Here is a 20,120-nt window from a genome sequence, read left to right on the forward strand (position 1 = left end):
AATGAAAATCTGATGGTAGAAATGTGGTTAAAATAGAAGGCTTCTTATTGGAGGGTGCCTGTGGAAAGCTGCAGTGGAATAAGAGGGTGCCAAGGTTGCTGCTCCCAGACCGTGGAACCATGTGAAGCTTCCAAGGAAAAAGAGCTTCCGCTCAACTGAGGCTTTGCGTTTCACTAAAATACCTCAGTCTGCCTTGAATCCTGACTCTGCAATTTATTATCATGACATTATAAAGTAAAATGCCATCAGCGATGAAAATAAATATTCCCTCCCAGGCAGGAGCCTCAATAAAATGTTCCAGGACTTTGAGTGAGGAGGGCTCCCCGCAACTGAATTTTCATTTTTTTTCCCTTTTTTTTTTTTTTATTTTTGCAGGCAGAAAACTTTCAGTCTTAAAGAAACAGTCTTGTGATTGGAAATTCCTCCCCTGGGACATTCCTGAGTCATGGTAGCCAGGGCTGCTTTGGGGCACTGAGTAGGGTGAGGATGGTGAGGGGAAGGGATGCTGTGCAGGAGGAAGATGAGCAGTGGGGTGAGCGGGGTGTTGTGTCACTCTGTGCCCATCTCTGCCTGGCAGAGCCTGCAAATGCCCCATGCAGGAGATGCTGAGCCCCTTGGCTCACACTGCCCTCACCTATGAGGCAGTGCAGACCCCTTTGCCTCCCTCATTCACTGGGCTGAGCCCTGGGGAGCTGCCAGAAGGGAAGGAGAAGGCAGGGCTGAGCCCTTCGTGTGGCTTGGTGAGTCCTCGTGGTCCCTGTCTGCATCATTTGAAATGCATTCAGGAGACCCTCTGCCCTTGCAATGGGGCGTAAGACACTGTAGCAATTCAGAAAAGAAAAGGAGAGTTGGGGATGGGAGAGTGGGTTTTGGGGATGTCTGCAAACAAATAAATGTCTTTTTAAATCCCAGACTGGAAGAGGGACAGGAGCAGTTCATGCCTGGAAACTTGCCATTGGTTTGGCCTCTTGTATCCCTGCTGTACGGTGCCCAGACTGTGACCCCTGACTCTCTGCTTCCCATAATCATAAACCTGATAGGGATCTTGCTGCGGAACGGATGTGGCTGACATTTAGCAGAAATCCCAGTTCTCATCAGAATAATGCCTAGGGAGGTGCGGCCAGCACTCAGCCATCCATCCAGTATGACCTGCTGCTTTGCAAGCTTGGTGCAGTTCATTGAAAAATGCTCTTGGCTAGTTCTGTGAGACGCTGCCCAGAAATGGCAGGGACAGGAGAAAGGTTTTGTTTGGTATAAGCTGGCCTCAGTGCAACACCTCCGGCGCTGTTTGGTGGAAGGAACCAGGCTGTGCTTTGCTAGACTCCAGCGCCTGAGCATCGAGTGAGATGCGTGAGGATGCTCTGACTTCCTCCTGTCACCCCAGAACAGAGACCTTTCTGTTCCTTACGCTGCAGTAAAATGAGGAATATCCCAGTTCTGGGAAGCAGGCACCGCATACCCCTTCTGCTCAAGGATGTCAAAGCAAGCTGCATTCACAGGCCCATTAAGGATGTAATCTTTTATCACATTCATTTTAGATATGGGCAAAATGAGATGTTTTGCATCTATCCTCTGACAGCAGACTTGTTGGTAGATTTGGGAAGAGCAGCCAGTGCTGCCCCCTCTTCCCAGCTGCACGGGGCTGCATTTGATGTTTCAGATGAACACTAAAGCTTTTTCTCAGCTTGATCATACACACACAAAAAATGTAACAGCTGCTTCTTCTGGGAATACAGAACAAGAGAACTCACACATGCTTCTAACCAAAGTGAGGTTCACGCTTTACTAAGAATGAAGCTTTTGGTTTTCCCAAAATATAGATTATTCTTTACTCAAGGGCTATAGCAAAAAGTCAGGGAGGAGCCCAGAATACTGCTTTTGCTAAAGTGAGATATAGCTCAAAACTCTTCTGCTGAACATCTACCTCAAGGTTTTACAGTAGCTCCTGTTGCAGGAATGAAACCCCTGTCTGCCAGCTGTGCCCCCACCCCAGCCCCTGCTGCATCCCCTCCTGCAGGAACTGCTCTGATTTGTTCCCCAAGGCTTGTTGGAATGTTATTACTCTTGGTGGAGACAGAGGTACTTAAGAGCTGTTTCTGTTACCAGCTGTATTCTCTGCCTGCAAGACTTGCCTATGGCGCCTTGCCGCAGCATCCGGCCATCGGGCAGTTTTAAAGGTTGAAAAGCAGGGGAGCTGCTGTGAGCAGGGCTGGAGAGGCTGCAGAGAGGCTGCAGGTGGCTCTTGGCGCGAGCTTGGAGCTCCGGGCTCTGCTCCGGCCAGGGCTACCTGCGGGCCCCTGCCCGGCTGCAGGCTCCGATGCCGGCTCCGGCTCCAACGGAGCAACAGCGGCCTCCAGTGCCTAAACCTCCTCCCTCTCTCCGTCCAGGGAGCTGGCACCCTTGTCCTCTGCTGCACCAGCCACTGGGCCTCACCCTGAGCAAGCCTGGCCTGCACCAGGGCGCTGGTCGTGGCCCTGAGGCCAAGAGATGAGGCTGAGGTCCTTCAGCCCAAGCTGCTAGGCTGGACTCTTCCTCCTGGAACAGGCCTTGGAGCATCAGCTTCATGCCCAGTACATTGAAAGTCTCCTACTGTGCCCGCCTCCTGCTACACCCGTCTCCTTCTGTGGCTGCTGGAGTTTTAGGGAAAGAAAACAAAATTGTCTGCACAAAATAGTCTGCTGTTGTGTCAGAGCCTGGCTCTTTCCTTGGGAATGTCCCAGTCTTTCTCCCTTGGGTTCTGTCAATAATTTGCTCACAGCTCATTATGAATGTTAGCAAAACAGACTATATTTTACTGGAAGGTGTTCTAAATGTCAGGGACAGTGGTGGGGCGAATGTGGTTTGCAGGAAATCCCAGTGCAAGGCATTGAAATGCTTCCATTTTATTAGAAGTTTATATAAGCAAATGGCATCTTTGTGCTGTCTTCTCCAGTACCGTGCTGCTTTTTAGTTTTGAGCGAAGCTGGAGCGTGGGGAAGGTTCTTGGCACATTCCTCTCTTCTTTATGCGCACGTTAGTGTTCCTTTGCCTAAAAAAGAGGTTAAATTTGCTAGAGGATGCCTTAAGTCCCTGACACAGAGCAGAGTATGAATCAAGGGACAAAGAAACATGCTTGATAAAGAAGCCCAAGCATTTTTGACAAGCAGTTCAGGGTTACCTTGGACATGGGTGGGTTAATTGTAATAAGCCCAAGAGCTACCACTTACCAACACCTCCCATGAGAATAATTCACCTCTTTGCTGTATGGCAGTTGCAAGACACCTCTAATGCTTGTCTGGCTTCATATGATAAAAGTTACGCTTTTTTTGCATGGGCTTCTATGGACAAATGCCATCACTGTGTCTCACTTAGTCTTGCAACCTGCTTTCCTTCCTTATTACATCTGGGGTTCTCCTTAGTATCCCCAAAGCTTCCCTTCTCTGACAACTGATGTCTCCCTTCCCCTTTGGAGACGTGCTCCTCCCCATCCCTGATGCCACCATGGTCCCTGCACACCTATTCCAAACCCTTCCTTGCTCTCCTTAACCAGCTTTTGGGTGCTGGCCAAGGCTGCCAGAGCTCTACTGCAGACAGCAGCTGGTGCAGGGCAGCAAGTTTCCTGTATGGTTATTCCTTCTGGCCAGCATCATGATGGGTTTTTAATCCCATGCTTAATGCATGGGATGCTGCCTCGCTCGGGACACCCCTCAACATCTGGCTGCAGAACAGCATCCCCTTTGGCCTTAAAATATCAAATCATCCTTTGGGCAGGCCAGGAGCACAGTATGGGACAGAAGCTTATATTAAGCTTAAGTTAGGAAAGACCTAACTTAGGGATAGTGGGACCATTCTTTCTTCAGTGACTCAAGACTCCTTTCTTTTTTTCAATATTAGCTTGAACTACCTAGAATTTAGGCAGAATTTGGCTCCACAAGTCCTTTTTCTAGAGGAACAGGAAAGCTGGAATTTGATATCCAGTTAGAGATGTCTCTGCTGACAGCAGATGGGCGCTCACAACGCTGACAGACGGATCACTAGAAAGCCCTGCCTCTGCCAGGCAAAGTCAATGTTAAAACTCCATTAGCCCCCATAGGACACAGCATCTGGTTACAGATCAGATTCAGCCTTTATAACAGGGATTTCTGAACCAATTAATAGCACTGAGCTGGAAGGAATTCCTGCACTTGCCTGAGACAGAGTGCTTGCAGCATGCAAAGATACTCAGAATCACCTAGGACTCAAGCCAGAGGAAATGAATCAAGTCTTGCCAGATATTTTGTTAGCATTTGGACCTGGCCTTCTGCTAAGACTGTGGAATCTGGCGTCAGCACAGATTGAACAAAAGATTCATTCTTAAAAATATCCTGAGAAAACAATGACCTTGCATAAGCAGAGAAGACAGAAAGCAAGCTCAGTTGTGAATTCCTGGTGTGAAAAAAATACTACACTTCTGAGGTCACCTGGAAAAATCTTTTTCTGCTTTTGAGTGTGAGATTTGGGCAGATTTTGAGGATATTGACACTTGTCCAATTTTCTGGCCACCTTCTAGTGCAGTCTGAGCACTGCACGGGTGCAGGTGCTTGAAATTTGACCATGCACTCCCTGATGACAGATTCGTGCTGCATCCCATGTGCCACAAGTTGGACACAGCAGGCCTGTTTCACCGTGGATGCCATGTGCTCAGAGCAGCAGCTGCACAGAAGGCCAGATTCATGCCTTCGGCCAGGAGAAGTGAACGTCTTTCTTTCTAAGAAAACCCAGACATATGTAGTAGCCCCAGCCTGTGATGTATTTATCCTTGCACAGAATGCAGATACTCACAGGTTTTGAACACACAACAGACACTCATTGCTGTATAAGACGTTGTCTGTGCCACAGACAGGGTCAAAGATCTTTACACAGCCTTTCTTCAGGTTATAATTGCCACAAGCTGCCTGGAAAAAGACAAGGGTAATGATAATATTAAATGTTAAACATTCCTTCAATTTACCAAAGGAGCTTTTGCCTACACAGGAACATTTTGTATATCTGGGTAAAACAGCTTGCTTGGAGCTCTGCTATGAACTCTAGGAAACATGGGGATACCCTTCATTATGCTGACCCTTGACCAGCTGAAATACACCTAGCCCTCCTGTGAGCCCTTAGGCAAGATGATGTTTAATAGGTAATGCTCCACGGGCAGCATCTGTTCATGTTCTTCCCAGCTTTTATTTTCTGTGGCCACAGGTATCCCTGGGGAGCAAGCTGCCCTCACATTTGCTTACCACAGAGTAATTGGAGCTCAACTGATTGCCTTTAACTTGGCATGCAACAGCAATATTCAGTTCCTGCCCATCAGTTTGTCTCCACTGAGTGTGGGATAATACAAAAGGAAATCAGTACCATGTCTTGGATTTGACTGTGGCACAGCAGGTGGAAGGACATTCCCAGGCACCCTGGTCTTTGGAGAGCTGACCCAGTGGCTCACATTCCTTGAGCAGCACTGGCTTCCCAGTGTACAGATCAGTGCTGTCTCACCAAAGCTGGGCATACCCTTGCACTACACTGAAATAGGAGCCTTCACCTCAGTTCCTGTGCCATCAGCACCGTCCGGTTCAGCATTTCCTAGAGTGGAGAGAAAGAAGACTTCTTAGAGACCTTTGCGCAGGCTGCCTTCAAGGTGGACCCCACTAAAGATTCCTTAGGCTGAGGATTGTATGTCTTGGCTCAAACAGCTTGGTCCTTTCAGGGTGCCAGCAAATAACTGCACCCCATCCTTTTCTTGCACCTCTGCTGTGTTGCAGGAGCTCTGCAGGAGCAGCCCGGCTGCACCTCAGTTTCTCCATGCCCAGTGCAAGCCCCTGCCAATGCCAGGTGCACACTGGTGACTTGCCATGCCGTTCCCTCTAACTGCCAGGAAGCAAAGGTAGCTTTCGTTATCCCTTATCACTGGTTCATGGGTAACTGAAGAATTCCTACTGACGCTTGTATAAACCCAGGGTGGTTGCTCTGGCATCTGTGGTTTATATCACAGGAAAGAAGAGCAAAAAGAACTTGCTGAGGGCCTCTAAAAAGGCAGAAATGGGGTACCTTTGTGCAGACCATGGAGTCTCCAAAGCTTGTGGGCGTGGGCCTGGCTTTGGTGGGCTTGTCCATGAGGAGCTGTCTGTGAACTGACAGCTGGGATCACCGTGGGCTGAACATGTGGCAGTGTATTTTGAAAAAAAAAACCTGAATTTTTTCAGCCAACAGCAGTACCGGGGAGAAGCCCTTAGGTTCCCTGTAGGTCCAGGCATGATATACAGATAAGATTTAGGCTACATCTACATTACCAAGCAGTGTGGCACCAAGAGAAGCGGGTGTATAGAGTGAAGAAATTTGGTGTTAAGGGCTTGCTTATTCCATCTAAAAGAAATTCAAATTTTCACTCAGAGTGTCTGCAATGTCAGCTGCAGCACAGTAAATAGGATGACAGGGGTCTTGCTTCAAAAGTGCCCTCCTGTCCTGAACAAATCCACTAATGCAGACACTCTCGGGGAGCAGGACGTAAGACAGCATTAGCTTATGGTCTTATCTGTATGCATTGCATGGGATCTTAATAACACAGTTAGTTTAAACGTGATGCTGGTAACAAATGCTTCATTTCCCTCCTTGTAGATGTGCTTCATTTTTTTTTTCTTTTTTCTTTTTAAATACAGTATGGCATCTAAACAAATTGCACCATCTGAGAAATAACCAGCTCCCAGGTAGAATTCCACCCCTAAAAGAACAGTGACAAACCGTCTCTGTTCATTTTGTAGCAGGTAAAAGACGCTCTTTAAAAGCCTTTGCTTTAGACCTCCTCGCAGATGGCTGTTTTAGTGCAGACTGGCTTTGCAGCACTCTCCGGGGAACACTCCATTACTCTGCCCAGGTCCCAGCAGCCAGGTGTCCTGTTCCCAGGCTCACCTTCCTCCATGGCAGATTCAGGAGCTTTTGCAGAGAACTTCTAAGGAAAATGTGGCACTCACCTAGGTAGCTGGAAAAGGCCAGGCAGAGGAGAAGGAGAACACAAGTTGCTTTCATGGTTAAGGTGATGCTTTATGGAGGACAGCAAGGAGGAGCCGGGACTCTTCTTTGGCTTTCAGAGAGTCTCTTTTGATAGTGCACAAGGGACTTTTATATCTCTCTCCATCTCTGGCACCACCCCCATGGCCAGCTCCACCTTGCAATCTTGTGATGACAACATCGCAAATATGGGAATAACTCAAGGTGGCAAATGGCTCATTTGTGCACACAAGGATAAAAGTCTCCCAGAAGCCAATGGAGGAAACGGCTCTTATCGCTGGCAACAGCTGGAGCTTTTATCTCACAGATGGGAGACAGCCTTGGGTCTGCCCGGCAAAGCTGGAAAAAAAGGGACTTCGTCCAAAAGCAAATTGAAGAAAACGGCTGAATGGCAAGCAAAGTACCTGCCTGGGCTGACCTCCCGTCCAGCACAAGTGGACATGGTCTGAATAATTATCTGCCACTGCCTTTCACAGGCCTCTGGGGGAAGATAGCCTCTGTTTGATGCACCTTTCCCAGCTTGATCAACCGAGCAGACCTGGGGTGTTACCACGCAGAGGGTCCCCTTCTCACTCCGGACAGGGAAGCAAAGCCATCAGGACCACTGCAGGACCTCAGGCTCACTTGTGGCTGCATGCTGCCTACTGTTGTTTTGACAGTCTTCTCCATGATGGAAGGAAGGCCACTAAGATGGTCTCACCCTGTTGGATGCGGCTTCCTTCCTTCTCCCTGCCTCCAGCTTGGAGTAAGCCCTGTGGGCTGCCTGCATTTACTCCACACCGCCAATGGTGCGCTGTGGAGAGCGGATCTGTCCCTTGGGTATTACAAGGATTAATTAATGTTTCTAAAGCACTTTGATATCTCATCCATAAATCACTGGAGAAATGCAAAGCAAATTATTACTAATGGGGGCTTATGACTCAAAGACAGATTTTTAATTAGCTGAGCAGGAAGAAGTCAATGCCAAGAGCAATTCAAGGAGGTGTTTGCAAGACAGAAATCTTGGTTCAAAGTGGTAACTGTTTCACTGTCTGCAGGAGACCCCAGCCCATGCACAGCTCTGGAGGGACACTGTCCTGGCAGAAGCAGCCCTCCTCCTCCTTGGTGGCAAGGGAGACTTCCCCACTTCCCTGGTCTTGCCTCCCCTTGATTCTTTGCCCACTACTCAAGCACGCCAGGGTATCCTGCAATTCAAGGCAGCAAGAACTGCTTTTAGTGGTGTCTTTCATTTTAATAGCGTGAGAGCAAAGGAAGGTTTGTGCACGACTGCTTTGGCAGCTGTGAATACCTGGGTTAAGCCCTGACTTCTCTTGGAGGAAGATTCGTGTGCCATTATCACCCTCTGAGGGGTAAGGGAAGAAGACAGGATAATTTTTTAGAGCTGAGCAAGGTTTACCTCGATCCAGCACTCTCCCTATTGCTCTTCCAACACACTGGTCACAGCGTGAGTAAAGCAGGAGGGTGCCCAAGGGTGCTTTGGTTTCACCTCTCTAAGTAGACAGGAGCCTTAGCAAGGGCAATTTATGGTTTCCCAAACCAGCTCAGTTTGGGAAAAGATTTTCCTCTTCAATCTATAACACAAGTAAAGAGAGCAGAAGAGGCAGTGCTGGAAAGAGTTGGTCTGACTACACTTGTCTGGGATGCGCCCACTCCTGTTAAAACACACTTGCACATTTTCTAGTTTAGAGATCCTCACCACGGCCAGGAAATGTGATGGTTTCAATTGTCCAGAAGCTGAAACAGCTTTACTCAGATTCCTTGGAAACATCTGGGCATATTACCAAACTGGAGTTTGATGGGTAAACCCTCAGTGTTTACCAAGGCTGCTGTGTAGCTGGGAGTCACGTTGGACTCAGTTACAGTGCCTTCCTTCCATGTCCTTGAGCCCCACCAGAGCTATGTGAGATTGTTTAAGTGCTCTACTCCTAAAGCGGGTTGAAGAAATCTATATAACAAACTGAACTTAAATGAATTGAGTTAAAATCACTGATTCAATGGCAGTGTCATTTCTGCCAAAAGAAGACTCCAACACAGCCAGTTAATACTGCTGGAGCTCAACAGCAGCTGCAGTAGGATTTTACTGCAGTTTTTCTGCCAGTAATTCCTCCTCCTTCCCCAGCACATTTTCTGACACTTGTGTGGTTATGAGACACCTTCCAAAGGAGGATTTCAGGGGCACCTATATCCTGATTGACATCTACTCTTTATTCCTCAGCAAAATCAGACAGAAATGATTGGGGGTTCTTCAAGTGGGGAGGAATAAAGAGCGAGCTTTGAGCTGTTCTTGCACTGGGTAGAAAGGAGCAGGGAGATTTCTTCAGCAATGTGGGCTTTCTTGGGATGTGTCACCTTGTCAGAGCAGCGTGTTCCTCCGAACACATCAGCTGGAGGAGTAGAGAGAAATGAGTCAGGCGGGTCTGCCAGCAAAAAGTTAAGCAAAGGGAAAAAAAAGAAAAGCTACTCCCCACTTCTGTCACTCCTCCTGGAGCAGCATCCTCCAAAGTCCCTGAGGCCTAAGCAGGTTGAGCGGCTCCCATCACTTTTAAGTGATAGCAATGATGGAAGAAACCAAGCAACCCGCATGGGGGCCAGGGGCCTGCTGCATCAGCGCATTTTCCCCCAGGCAGGTTGGTGGGGAGAGGTTCTCCTGCTGCAGGAGGAATGTTTGCATCTTCTTTGGGCTAAATCTGAGTGCTTTAGGGTTTGTCATATTTTCTGAGAAGTAGTAAAATGTCTCAAGGTAATGGAAAATTGGGAACCTAGCTACCTCCCTGCTATGGCCCAATTAATATCCATGACAGGCTGGAGGAGCACATGTCCTACCAAGGGTGGGATTTGCTTTTTTTGAGGACTTGACCAATGGTGAAAAGCTACTAGTGCCCCAGGGAAACTGCAACAGAGTCGCCAGTGCAAAGCACTCAAAGATCGCAAACCAGGCCCAGGGGAGCGTGAACCACAGTTTTGAAAGTGCAAATGGTCCTTAAGCCTTTCAGAATAATGTCACCTACCAACAGACTCATTTGATGTAGTTCCTGGGCCATTAGGAAGTCCAAAGACGCACTTTCCAGCCTCTTTGTGAATGCAGAGAGAGAAGGGGCTAAAGCCAAAGCAGAGTGCCCCTCATGGACCCTGCTGTGATAAACAGAATGGGACAATAAAAGGGAAACATCGGGACCGTTGGCATTAGCTCATGAGAGCCAGCGATGCCAGGGCTGTGGGAAGGGTCCCATGAGAGTAAGGGTCCTGGGAAGGACCAGGAGATGCCACAGATGGAGAAAGGCTGAAGAAATGCAAGTAGGGAGCATGAGGGTGTTACAGGAGACACTTCCCATACATGACCAAAGTCCCCTTGAGTCTAAAGCGCTGCCTGTGTTGGATTTAAGGGCTAAAAATCCCTAAAGTACCCTGTTGCCAGCTGAGATGTCCAGCCCTGGACATGTGTGTCCAGCCAGCCTTGGCTGAGGTGCACAGGATGTCTCTGAAGGAAATCAGGCTCGTTCCTCTTTCAGTGCAGCCCGTGTAGACCCGGTGGAGTGGCACGACCCAGTGGGAAGGACACCACCTGGGCAGGCTGGGCTGCAGGGGTGGCGATTCTGCCTAGGATGATTTCCCACTAGCACTTGGATGCATGGAAAATACAGAACATTCAGGCAGTGTAGGAAAAAAAGCTCCTGAGACTACAGCCAGTGTGAACACATCACGTATTTACTTCTATCAGCAAGAAACGCTTTGGAGCTCAGGACAGTATGTCAATTTGCTTACTCTTCTTTCCTGGAAAAGTTATCCCCAGGGCCTCTAATTTGTGAGGAGGATGCTGAACATAGCCACAGGAGAGAATTAACAAATGATCATTTCTACTTTTACCAAAACTTCTGTCTGTTATCCTTCAGCAAGGATGGAGAGACCATGGTAATGACCTTTGGAAATCCACAGGCATCGTTGGCTTTGCCTGGGGATGGGGGTGGCTGACAGCAGTGTCTGAAAGCAAAGCCATCACATCAATCAAAGCTCGGTGTCTCATTCAGGGGACACAGTGCCAGCCAGATGCTTCCTGAGAAGGATGGATATGCTGGGGACAGGCAAGGTATTAGCAAAGATTACTGGATGCAACTGCCTGGGGTAATTGCACAGCTCCCTGAGGTGAAGCTAACTTCCCATGCCCATCTCCTGGCCTGTTTGCCTGCACCCCACTGCAGTGGCACCAGTCCCCACAGACTCAGGCCTTGGAAACCTCCTCGAGTTTTAGGTTGCTGGGCAAGGGCCTGTGGCTGGTGGAAATACCTCTATGGTGTGGTAACCTCTGGTCATAAAGGTGGCCCTGGCTCTGATCTGAGCAGAGAGTGTACAGCAGAGATCCAGGCACTGGGGAGGGAGCTTGTCTTGGGGACAACACAGGAGGATCCCAGCAAGGCTCTGCTCACAGCTCTGACAGCTTGTGCCCTCCTCCTTGGTCCTATGCAAGATATTGCTGATGCTCCTGGGGTGCTGGGATCATATGGTCACTTGCTGAGATACTGCAGTGGGATGCTCTGCTGCTCTTTCTTTCCGTGGCTTTTCTGGAGAGAAAACATTATTTTCCCCCTCCCATAGAAAACACGAAATGCGAATTCCTTTACAAAATTGCTTTTTTATTAAACTCCATATGCCTCCTGCCTCCGCATACGACTGTCCTTGAGACTGCAAGAGCAATCGAGGGCAAAATGATTAAGGGTGATGACCAGTCACTGGGTTCACAACTCGACTGAGCAAGTCAATACGGTCCACAGGAGCCTTCCAAAACCACCAGACAAGCAACAGCCTGGACTCTCTAGAGTCCTTACATGACCCAGCACTCCCAAGACCAGGAGCATTTTTCAGCAGTTTTCAGTAAAGGCCATAACCACAGATTATTTTCACTTTTTTTTCTTAATTTATTGAAAACAATTTTTCAAAGTTTTTGTCAAGTCTTTGTACTACTTTTAATCACTTTGTAAGCCAGCTGATAAACAAAAGAATTAAAATTGACTTTTATCACAGTGCCAGAAATATTTGGCATTTCTAGCTATTTCTATGGGTTCTGTTGCCAGTGCTAACCACTACTGGTATATGGCCCAGGACTCAGAAAAAAAAAAAAAAAAACTGTTGTACTTCTGATTTCAATGAAATACACGGCTAGAGACAGCTAAAGTTGTTAGTACTGTTTCAGAGGATGAGACAAGATGGGGCTTTTTCAACAGAGAGCTCTCAGCCTGCTCAGCTCCATGGGAGAGACTGACTTAAATAAAAAGGAAGATGCAGGAAGAAAGGAAAAGGGCATTTGAAATGCAGATTATGAAATGCAGCTTTCAGTTCTGACATTTCTTTCTCCCATTAGATATGTAGAGATCTTAAATGAGAGGTGCTCTTTTTGCGGGCTGACAAAAATGAGGTTTTGGGAGGAAAGAGAAGAAAGTAGTTGATACTGGTGGATATCCACCAATTGGTGGATAGCTCATGACAATGTTCCTGTTCAAGACTTTAGTCTTGCATATCTTGAGAAGGGAGAGAAAATCTCAGCAGAGGATGGAAACGCTGTGCTCTTTCTGGAGAAGGCTCCTCCTTAAAGCTTTGCAGCATAAGGTGCCACGATTCGGCATTATTTCAGGAGTGCATTTATTAATTTGGACGCTCTGCACGTTGAGCTATTCCCTGCCAGCATCTAGTGCTAGTTCTGGTTTAGCTGCAATAAATGTGGGTTTATCACCACGCCAACGGCTTGTATCTGCCCTCTGGCACAGGGAGGTAGCGCTCCCTGACCTCTCCTTCGCATTAACGCACTGCACGCCTGTCTGGGCTCTCACCAAAGCTAGTAAATGCTGGTCAAACGCTGCTGATAAACCATGGTTAGCTGCTATTGACCCTGCAGTTGGCCTGAGATTAGATAAGTACCAATTAATTCTTGTTCCTTTTCCTAATGAATGCTAAAGATAAATGACGGGAGCTGAATGTTTAAGGCAGCTAGACTAGGGGTATGGAGGCTTGCTTTGGGCCTTATGTGGTTGCTTATGATTACTGCCTCCCAAAAGTGGGCTTTTGGGGCAGCTTGGCAGCTCCTGTGCTGGGGAGAGGTTTTGGAGAGGATGGGATCCGCAGCAGCACTTGCACAGTGGCCCTGCCGCGATGGGAAACTTTGCTGGCGGCTTTCTGTTTTAGTCAATGGCCTTGATTAAAGAGGGATTTTGTCTTTGATTTAGAGAGCCTTTGAACATAGCGGCTAAATACTGCCTTACGGTCAAGGGTTTCGCTTTGATTTCTGCATGCGGGCAGCTCCATATGTCCCTCAGTGAGCTTTGCACTTGAATCACTTTCCTAATAAATGTGACATCATTTTTGATGCCACGTACAATTTTAGTGTGGTTGTGAAAGGGAGACCCTTTGCAGTGAAAGCACCATGTTCAGCCCATTGTCAATGAGGAGTATTCCTTCTGCTCTGGGAATGGAGGTGAAATAATCCACTGCTGAACTTCTTTTCCCTAAGCGGGTTTTAATTCTGGGTGTTTTACCCTTCATGATGAAGTGGCTGCCACCTGCAGTCTGTTTTTTCTTCTTACCCATATTCAGTCTCCCTAGAATCCTCCTTTCCTACTTACTTTCTAAGCTTCTGGAGGCCCCGGCTCATAGTTTCAAGCCTCCCTTAGCAAGAAATTTGTTTTTATTGCAAAAGGCAAGCTGAGATTCCCACGCTATGCTGAGGTTCCCATAGGAAATATTGAGCATGTTGCATACTGAATTATGCCGTCTGCACTTTATAGAGGGAGGGATCCAGCCTGTTTCCAACTCGAGCGTGTGGGCTGGGGCATCTCTCTCCTCCAGCACCATGAGACATTGCCAGGAACTGACCATAGTGGGTGATGCTGCTCACACCAGCCCCATCTCTCTATTCAGCTGGCAGATCTGAACTTCGGGCTTTGGTGGTGTCTTCATCATGCTGAACTGCAGAGCTCCCTCTAGGCAAAGGGGGCCTCAGGCAGCAATTTCCAGAGGTCACAGTCCCCCTAAGAATCCCGGAATATTAAATGGAGGGTCATCGTGCACTGCTGGCAAGGCTCAGGAGAGCTCAGCAGGCAGCCGCTGTGCAGGGAGGTGGAGGGCCATGTCCCTGCTCCCCCTATGTGTGACTGCTTCTAGGCTCTTCTGCTATCCTAGTGTTTAAATCAGGGATTAAAACACTGGTGACACCTGAGAGCCATACTGCACGTATTTTACTGTGATTCATGTCTTGCTCTGACTGAAATCTGATGCACACACGCACTTGGCTTCAAGAACATGGTGTTTTATCCCATTAGTGCACACCTCCTCACCTAGGTTCATAAGTGGAAGGGAAAGTAACTGCTGTCAAACAGAACTGCTCAGATATTCCTGCAAGTGCAGGTGCAAGTGCGGCACCTCCTCACTCCTTCCTGCGCTCAGTCAAGCCCAGAGGGAACCAGACACCAGGTTAACTCGCAAGGGTCAGAACTTGGCTCCCTCTTCCCCTTCCCAGCTTTTCTGCAGACAACTGAACCGCGGCGGGGGAGACTGAGCAAAGCATCTCTGTCACCCGCCCAGGTACCTTGCATGCCACAGAGCTTACGCCATGTGTCACAGCTTCTCCCTTTTAGCATCCCAGGAAGCAGGGACTGCAAGCAGAGCTCGACTCTGGCTTTGGCCCCTTCCCTCTCTCAGGGTTCACGAGAAGGCTGGAAAATGTGAACCACTCCAAACGAGTTTGTTGGTAAGTGCCCTTATTCCGAAGAGGACCCTTTGTGGTTTCCAAGATGTGATTCATGATCATCTGGGCCTGTTTTGTGATCTTTGAATGCTTTTCACTGGTGACTGTTGCAATTTCCCTGGGGCACTGGCAGAACATGCTGCTGCTTGCCTTTCTCTGGACTTCAAAACATTCAAGTCTTTGACAGAAGTAAATCCTAGCCATCAGATGGGGATTTGGGCAGCTTTAAGCTGTTCAGCCCACCCTAGCTGGAGAGGAATTGCCGGCACCAAGCTCCATGTTTCCCACTGGCAGCCCTCCTCTTCCCTTTTTTTTAGCGGATGCCCCATCTGGTGCCGCTGCGGTGGCTGCAGTGCCTGGCATGGACCTCGCACATGGTGCAACACGGCCCATGAAGAGGAGGTCCATGGCTCCCTGCAGCTGCTCTGCTTGTCACCAGAGGTGCTCTGCCCCTTCACTATGCACCTCAAGGCTCAGCTGCAGTGAGACACTGCTGTGCTGGGCGGAGGTGCCTGGTGTCACCCTGTGTCACAGCTGTGTCCATTGCTTTGTGGTATTGCGTGCTGGGCAACAGCATCAAGGTTGTGCCTGTGGAAATCTTTGCAATTTATGCTCTCAGCTCACCCAGTCCCCATGCAACTGGGATTAACTCTTGATTGCATCAGGCAAGAGCTGTTCTGTGCCCCATACATTGATGGAAACTACCAGAAAAGACCATAACAAGACATGGAAGAGACCCTGTCTAGAGTAGATGTGTGGAGGTCATAGTCTATGCTTTCAGCAGCTCAGACTGTAAATGGCTGGAATTTGCTCTGTGTCATGTCAAGCGTATGTCAAGCATGGCTTACACTTCACAGTGCTCTGCTCTCATCCCTCTAGGAGATACGCAGACACTTGTGGTTTCACGCCTGCCACCTCTGGTCCCAGAATAACAGCAAAGCTAAGTTCGTGGCAGATAAAAAATAATTGTCTTTGATCCTGGCCTTGCCAACTCAGAGACCAGAGTTCCTGATGGGCAGGGCCGGCTTGCAGCAGGGCTGTCCTTGCCACCAAGAGCACCCTCTCCCTAGCGAGCCCATGTCCAGGTTTCGCATCGCATTAAAGACAGCATCCCTCTAGACCTAAGGTTGCCTTACCACATCACTGCTGGCGGTATCAGTGTCCTCTTGCTCCTGCCTGGGAGCCTCTAACTCTTGCCAAACCACATGGAGCCTTTTAGCCTGTCCTAGGAGGACATTTCCAGCCAAAGCTTGCTCCAGCCTGCCTGGAGACTGATGTATGGACTTGCTAATTCAACAAGTCAAAAGACTGGGGGCTAAAAGGAACGCTGGCAGAAGCAGGAAGACTTAGCACTTGAGAGGCATCTGCTTAGGACACATACTGCATTTTCTTTCCTTACAGAGAAATTTTAAGTAAAAGCTACAGCACTATTCCCATTCCATAAGATGAGGTGCTGTTAACTGGAAATATTAAAAGCCCTCAAATAGGATAACAAATAGGATGACAACTAAGGGACAGCACAATGAGCAAGAAGTGGCAGCTAAAACAGCTACTGCAGGGTGCTGTGATGATAGAGTGTGCCCGGGAATAAAACACCTAAGTGACACCCCCTTCCTGACTGCAGGAAAAGACACTGCTTTGGGAGAGCACAGGGCACTTGCCAGGAGCGGGAACAACCCAGAACATGGATAGCTTGAATCACTCCCTCTTTACAAAGCCTCCCTGTACATTGGGTTTGGGTATCATGAGCAAATCCCGTGGACAAAGCCAATGAGAGGGAAACTGGACTTTGCATGTGAATGGTCTGCTCTTTCCCACTGGTGTTGGGAAGCAGGGAACTGGTTTCCTTATGCAGGGAGGATTGCTCGGATGTACAAAGAGTAAGGCTAAGGCAAGAGCAGGCTGGATGGAAAAATCATCCCATCTGTGATCTTAGTTTCATGCGGACCAAATTCTGATCAGAAGGAGGAGACTTTTAGAAAAAAGAACCATTTTTCCCTTCCCTGAAAAAAAAAAAACCTTTAATATCACCTGCTTCCTATCTTGCTGTAATGACATATAGTTTATTTACAGACCTAAAGAACTCAACTGTGACTCCAATCAGGACTTAATTGCTATTAATTCTGTTAACTGAATTGGGTTCTCCTGTGCTACTTAGCACTCTGGAAGGAAGAGAGGAAGGAAAAGTGGGCAAGTGGGCTCAGCTGGCCCAAGGCATGTGACACCTCTGGATGATATAAAGCTGTTTGATGCCTTTAATTTTCTCCCCCAAAATGCTATTGGGTCTGGGTGATGAGGCTGGGAAGCAAAGGCCCTGAGATGGGAAGTGTCCTTATGTGCTGCCCTAGGTAGGTGCAGATCTTGGAGTGGCTGCTGGTCTAGGCCCTGAGAGCTTTATAGGTTGTGTGCTATTTCTTAAATGAAAATGAGTTTTTAGTAGTAAGTAGGCTGAAGGGAGGGTGCTTGAAGGGAAGGTTTGGTCCTTCAGGGCTTTATCTGAAAGCTGATATGCAAACTCTGATAATATCCTTGGGTTAGAAGTAAGCACCTTTAGGGGCAAATAAAGTTTTATTATTATTATTTATTTATTTTAAGAGGTATCCCCTATCCAGAGGGGGGGACTTCTCTCTGATGGCTGAGAGAAACAAGCTCTTGTGTCAGGGGTTTGCCTGTAGTTCCCTTAGCTTGCGGACTGCTGAATTTCAGCACAGTGATGGTGTGTGCCAGCTCTTTGAAGTGATCTGTGCTGGTACCTGAACTGATTTCTGTTTCTCAGTGATTAATGCAGAGAGGTAGGGTTAGCTGTTCAAAAAAAAAGTTGCTTCGTTCCCTTTTTTGGTGTGAGTTGCTATTATTTCTGGTTAGACTAAGACTTTGAGAGGAGATTTCTGGCACCCAGAATCCCTCCATCTTTGCAAATGTGCTTAGCCAAATCTCTGTAGTATTTGGGGGGGTTTGTGCTTTCTTGGCAGCATGCAGGGGCTGGCTGCAACCTCTAGCTGAATACTAAATAGTTGGGTAGCAGTGGAAAGGTCTGGACATTTTCCTGATCTCCTGAGTATCTTGGCTAAATCCTTGGGCATTCCTCCCATGGAGTAACAGCAGTCCAGTGCTGTGTGTGGACAGGCTGCAGGGACGTGGTGGCTGTTCTTGCAGGAGAGCTCCTTGTTGTAGCTTTTCCCTGGTGTCATGTTCCTGGGGGCTGTTGATTTCTGAGCAGTGGGTAGAGGCAAAACTGAGTGTATCTGGGGAAGTGCTGCCATGTAATGATACTGGAAGCTTTTATATTATAGTATAGATTGCCAAAGCTAGGGAGCTGAAGTCAGAGGTTTGGTTTAACTATCTCCAGATTCGGAGAAGAGTTTCTGTAAGTGGGAGGTGGTGGGGATAGAGGGGGAGATTTGAGGGTATGACTTATAAGTAAGAGTTTGACGAGTAGGCTGGTACTGTTTATAGAGACTGGCAGCATAACATAGTCCTGCAGATTTTAATAAGCCTGTTTTTATATGAAAATTTGTGTGCATCTCAGTATTGGCATTTACCTGGGCTGGCCAATTAATTCTGCAAAAGAACAATGCTTTCTTGTCTTTTGTTTCCCCTCTTTATAGAGCCTGAATAAGGGTGTTATGCTTTAATGAGTGCAATATCTAGGATTTAGTGCAGTGGTCCTAGGGCTTGTACTAACTGCTGCAGTTTAACTAATTAGTCATAATGGTAGTTCAGATGTGAAGAATGTACCAGTGCTCTTCCTGGAGGTTCTTCCTTTTCTGATTTAGACTGGTTTGTGAAAAAAGATTAAAGCATCTCCCTTTAGTGAGCTAATTGGTCTTCCTCTCTTTTTAAACAAAGCACACACAAGTTGAACTATTGGTCAGAGAATGAGATTAAAATCTATGCTGAGAATCTTGTTGGCTAGTTAACAGAGGCATAAATTCAGGCTTACAGGCCTGTGAAATAGACTTTTCCCCCCTTGCCTCTTGGGGATGGTGGTTGTTTCTATTTTCCAGATGTACATGACTAAAAGATGAGTGGATTATAGATCTGTAAGTTTGTGGATATGATAAAGAATCTTGAAAAGAGTTCACCCATACCTATCTGGGTTTCTTGCCTGTGCTATTACCCAAGAGGTGGATTTGCCCTGTGCTGCTTCTGTTTTATCCTATGCCATAAATGCTACCTGGAGAAGTTCCTAGGTGTGTTCCTAGGAAATTCCTTGTGTGGAGTGTTACATCATTGTAGGGTCAAGCTAAAGCTTTGACATCAGCAAAGCTTTTTTTTGGCTGCTTGGTTATGTTGCCCATTTGAAGTATGCAAATGCACCATCTAATTGGGGTGCATGAATAGGGTGGGGACAGTCTCCCTGCTCATTCCCAAATGGTGCTGGGTGACTCCAGTACACATGTGAAAGATATCTAAGTGAAGGAATTACAGCTGGGGAAGCAGCCAGGGAAGGGAGGATGAAAGCACATCCAGAGATTTCTAGTTGCTGTGTCCCACTGCAGGTGCCTGTATCCAACCTTCCTCCCTAAAAAACAGGCTGGCCATGTGGTAACAAATTCTGTGCTCCACTGCCAGTATTGGCCCAGATGGCACATGGCCCAGGAGATTGACATCTATCCTGCATATCCATGTGCAAAGGGAATGGCTCAAGGAACTGGGATTGCTGAGAACATCAAACAGAATAACTGCTGCTCTGGGAGTTTAATGTGTGGCTAAGTCTGAAAACACTTCTTTCTCTATTAGTGCTCATAAAAGCTTTGCTAAAACATTGGCCAGTGGAGGCCTTGTAGATGCTTTGACTGATGGATTAAACTCATTATGTGAGCTTATATGTACTAAGAAGGTCAGAGGATTCCTGTCAAAACTGAGCAAGCAAGGAAGCCAGTTTGTTACCACAGGTATTGGCCATCCTGTGTTTGAGGTTGAATGATATGCACCAAACTGGTCTGTAAAGCAGCAGTGACCACTCGTGTTACGATCACCTTGTGAAGGAGAGGCAGGAGCTGGTAACTCCGCACTGGCCTGAGGGAAAGCTGGGGATGTGTGGGATTATCGGCCCTGCTGGGAGGGCTGTGTCTTGGCTGTGTGTTTGTCACTGAAGCAAGCTGAGCTGGTGTTCTGTTAGCTTTGGCTCCTAAGAAATGAGAGATGATCTGGGATGGGCTTCACATGGTGATGTTACCTAGAGCTGTTTGCCGTCACTGCTGGCCTCCCCCTTGGGAGTAGGGGACTTGCAGGGGCATGCAATGACAGCGGTTTGGATGCTGCCCTCTGTGCAAGGGGATGTCAGGGACCCCAGACTGTGGGCTCATTGGCCACAGTTCCTCCAAAGGCTGCAGCCTTGGACCTCTTCTGCTGTGAGGTCCTGACTGGGAGGCCTGACTGC

The 20,120-nt window shown here is 47.8% G+C and overlaps 1 protein-coding gene across 1 annotated transcript; it reads right to left on the reverse strand.

Moving 5' to 3' along the window:
* Window positions 1-2,866: 2,866 nt before the first annotated feature.
* On the reverse strand, window positions 2,867-7,023 carry LOC148595045 (pancreatic secretory trypsin inhibitor-like). Its single transcript, XM_088522506.1, has 4 exons — window positions 6,969-7,023; window positions 5,543-5,583; window positions 4,801-4,913; window positions 2,867-3,028 (listed from the first exon to the last, which is right to left on the reverse strand). The coding sequence occupies exons 1-4, from the start codon at window positions 7,021-7,023 to the stop codon at window positions 2,947-2,949; spliced, it is 291 nt and encodes a 96-aa protein (XP_088378632.1). The 3' UTR covers window positions 2,867-2,946.
* Window positions 7,024-20,120: the final 13,097 nt, after the last annotated feature.

The sequence above is a fragment of the Tinamus guttatus genome, unplaced genomic scaffold (assembly GCF_059628265.1).
Source record: "Tinamus guttatus ecotype Peru unplaced genomic scaffold, ASM5962826v1 Tinamus_guttatus_pri_ptg000155l, whole genome shotgun sequence".
NCBI classification, from domain to species: Eukaryota; Metazoa; Chordata; class Aves; order Tinamiformes; family Tinamidae; genus Tinamus; species Tinamus guttatus.

Coding starts and splice junctions, on each gene's coding strand:
- LOC148595045 (XM_088522506.1), bottom strand. CDS start 7,023: ATGAAAGCAACTTGTGTTCTCCTTCTCCTCTGCCTGGCCTTTTCCAGC. Junction 5,584..6,968: donor GGCCTTTTCCAGCTACCTAG/GTGAGTGCCACA, acceptor TCTCCACTCTAG/GAAATGCTGAACCGGACGGT. Junction 4,914..5,542: donor CTGATGGCACAGGAACTGAG/GTGAAGGCTCCT, acceptor GTCTTTTTCCAG/GCAGCTTGTGGCAATTATAA.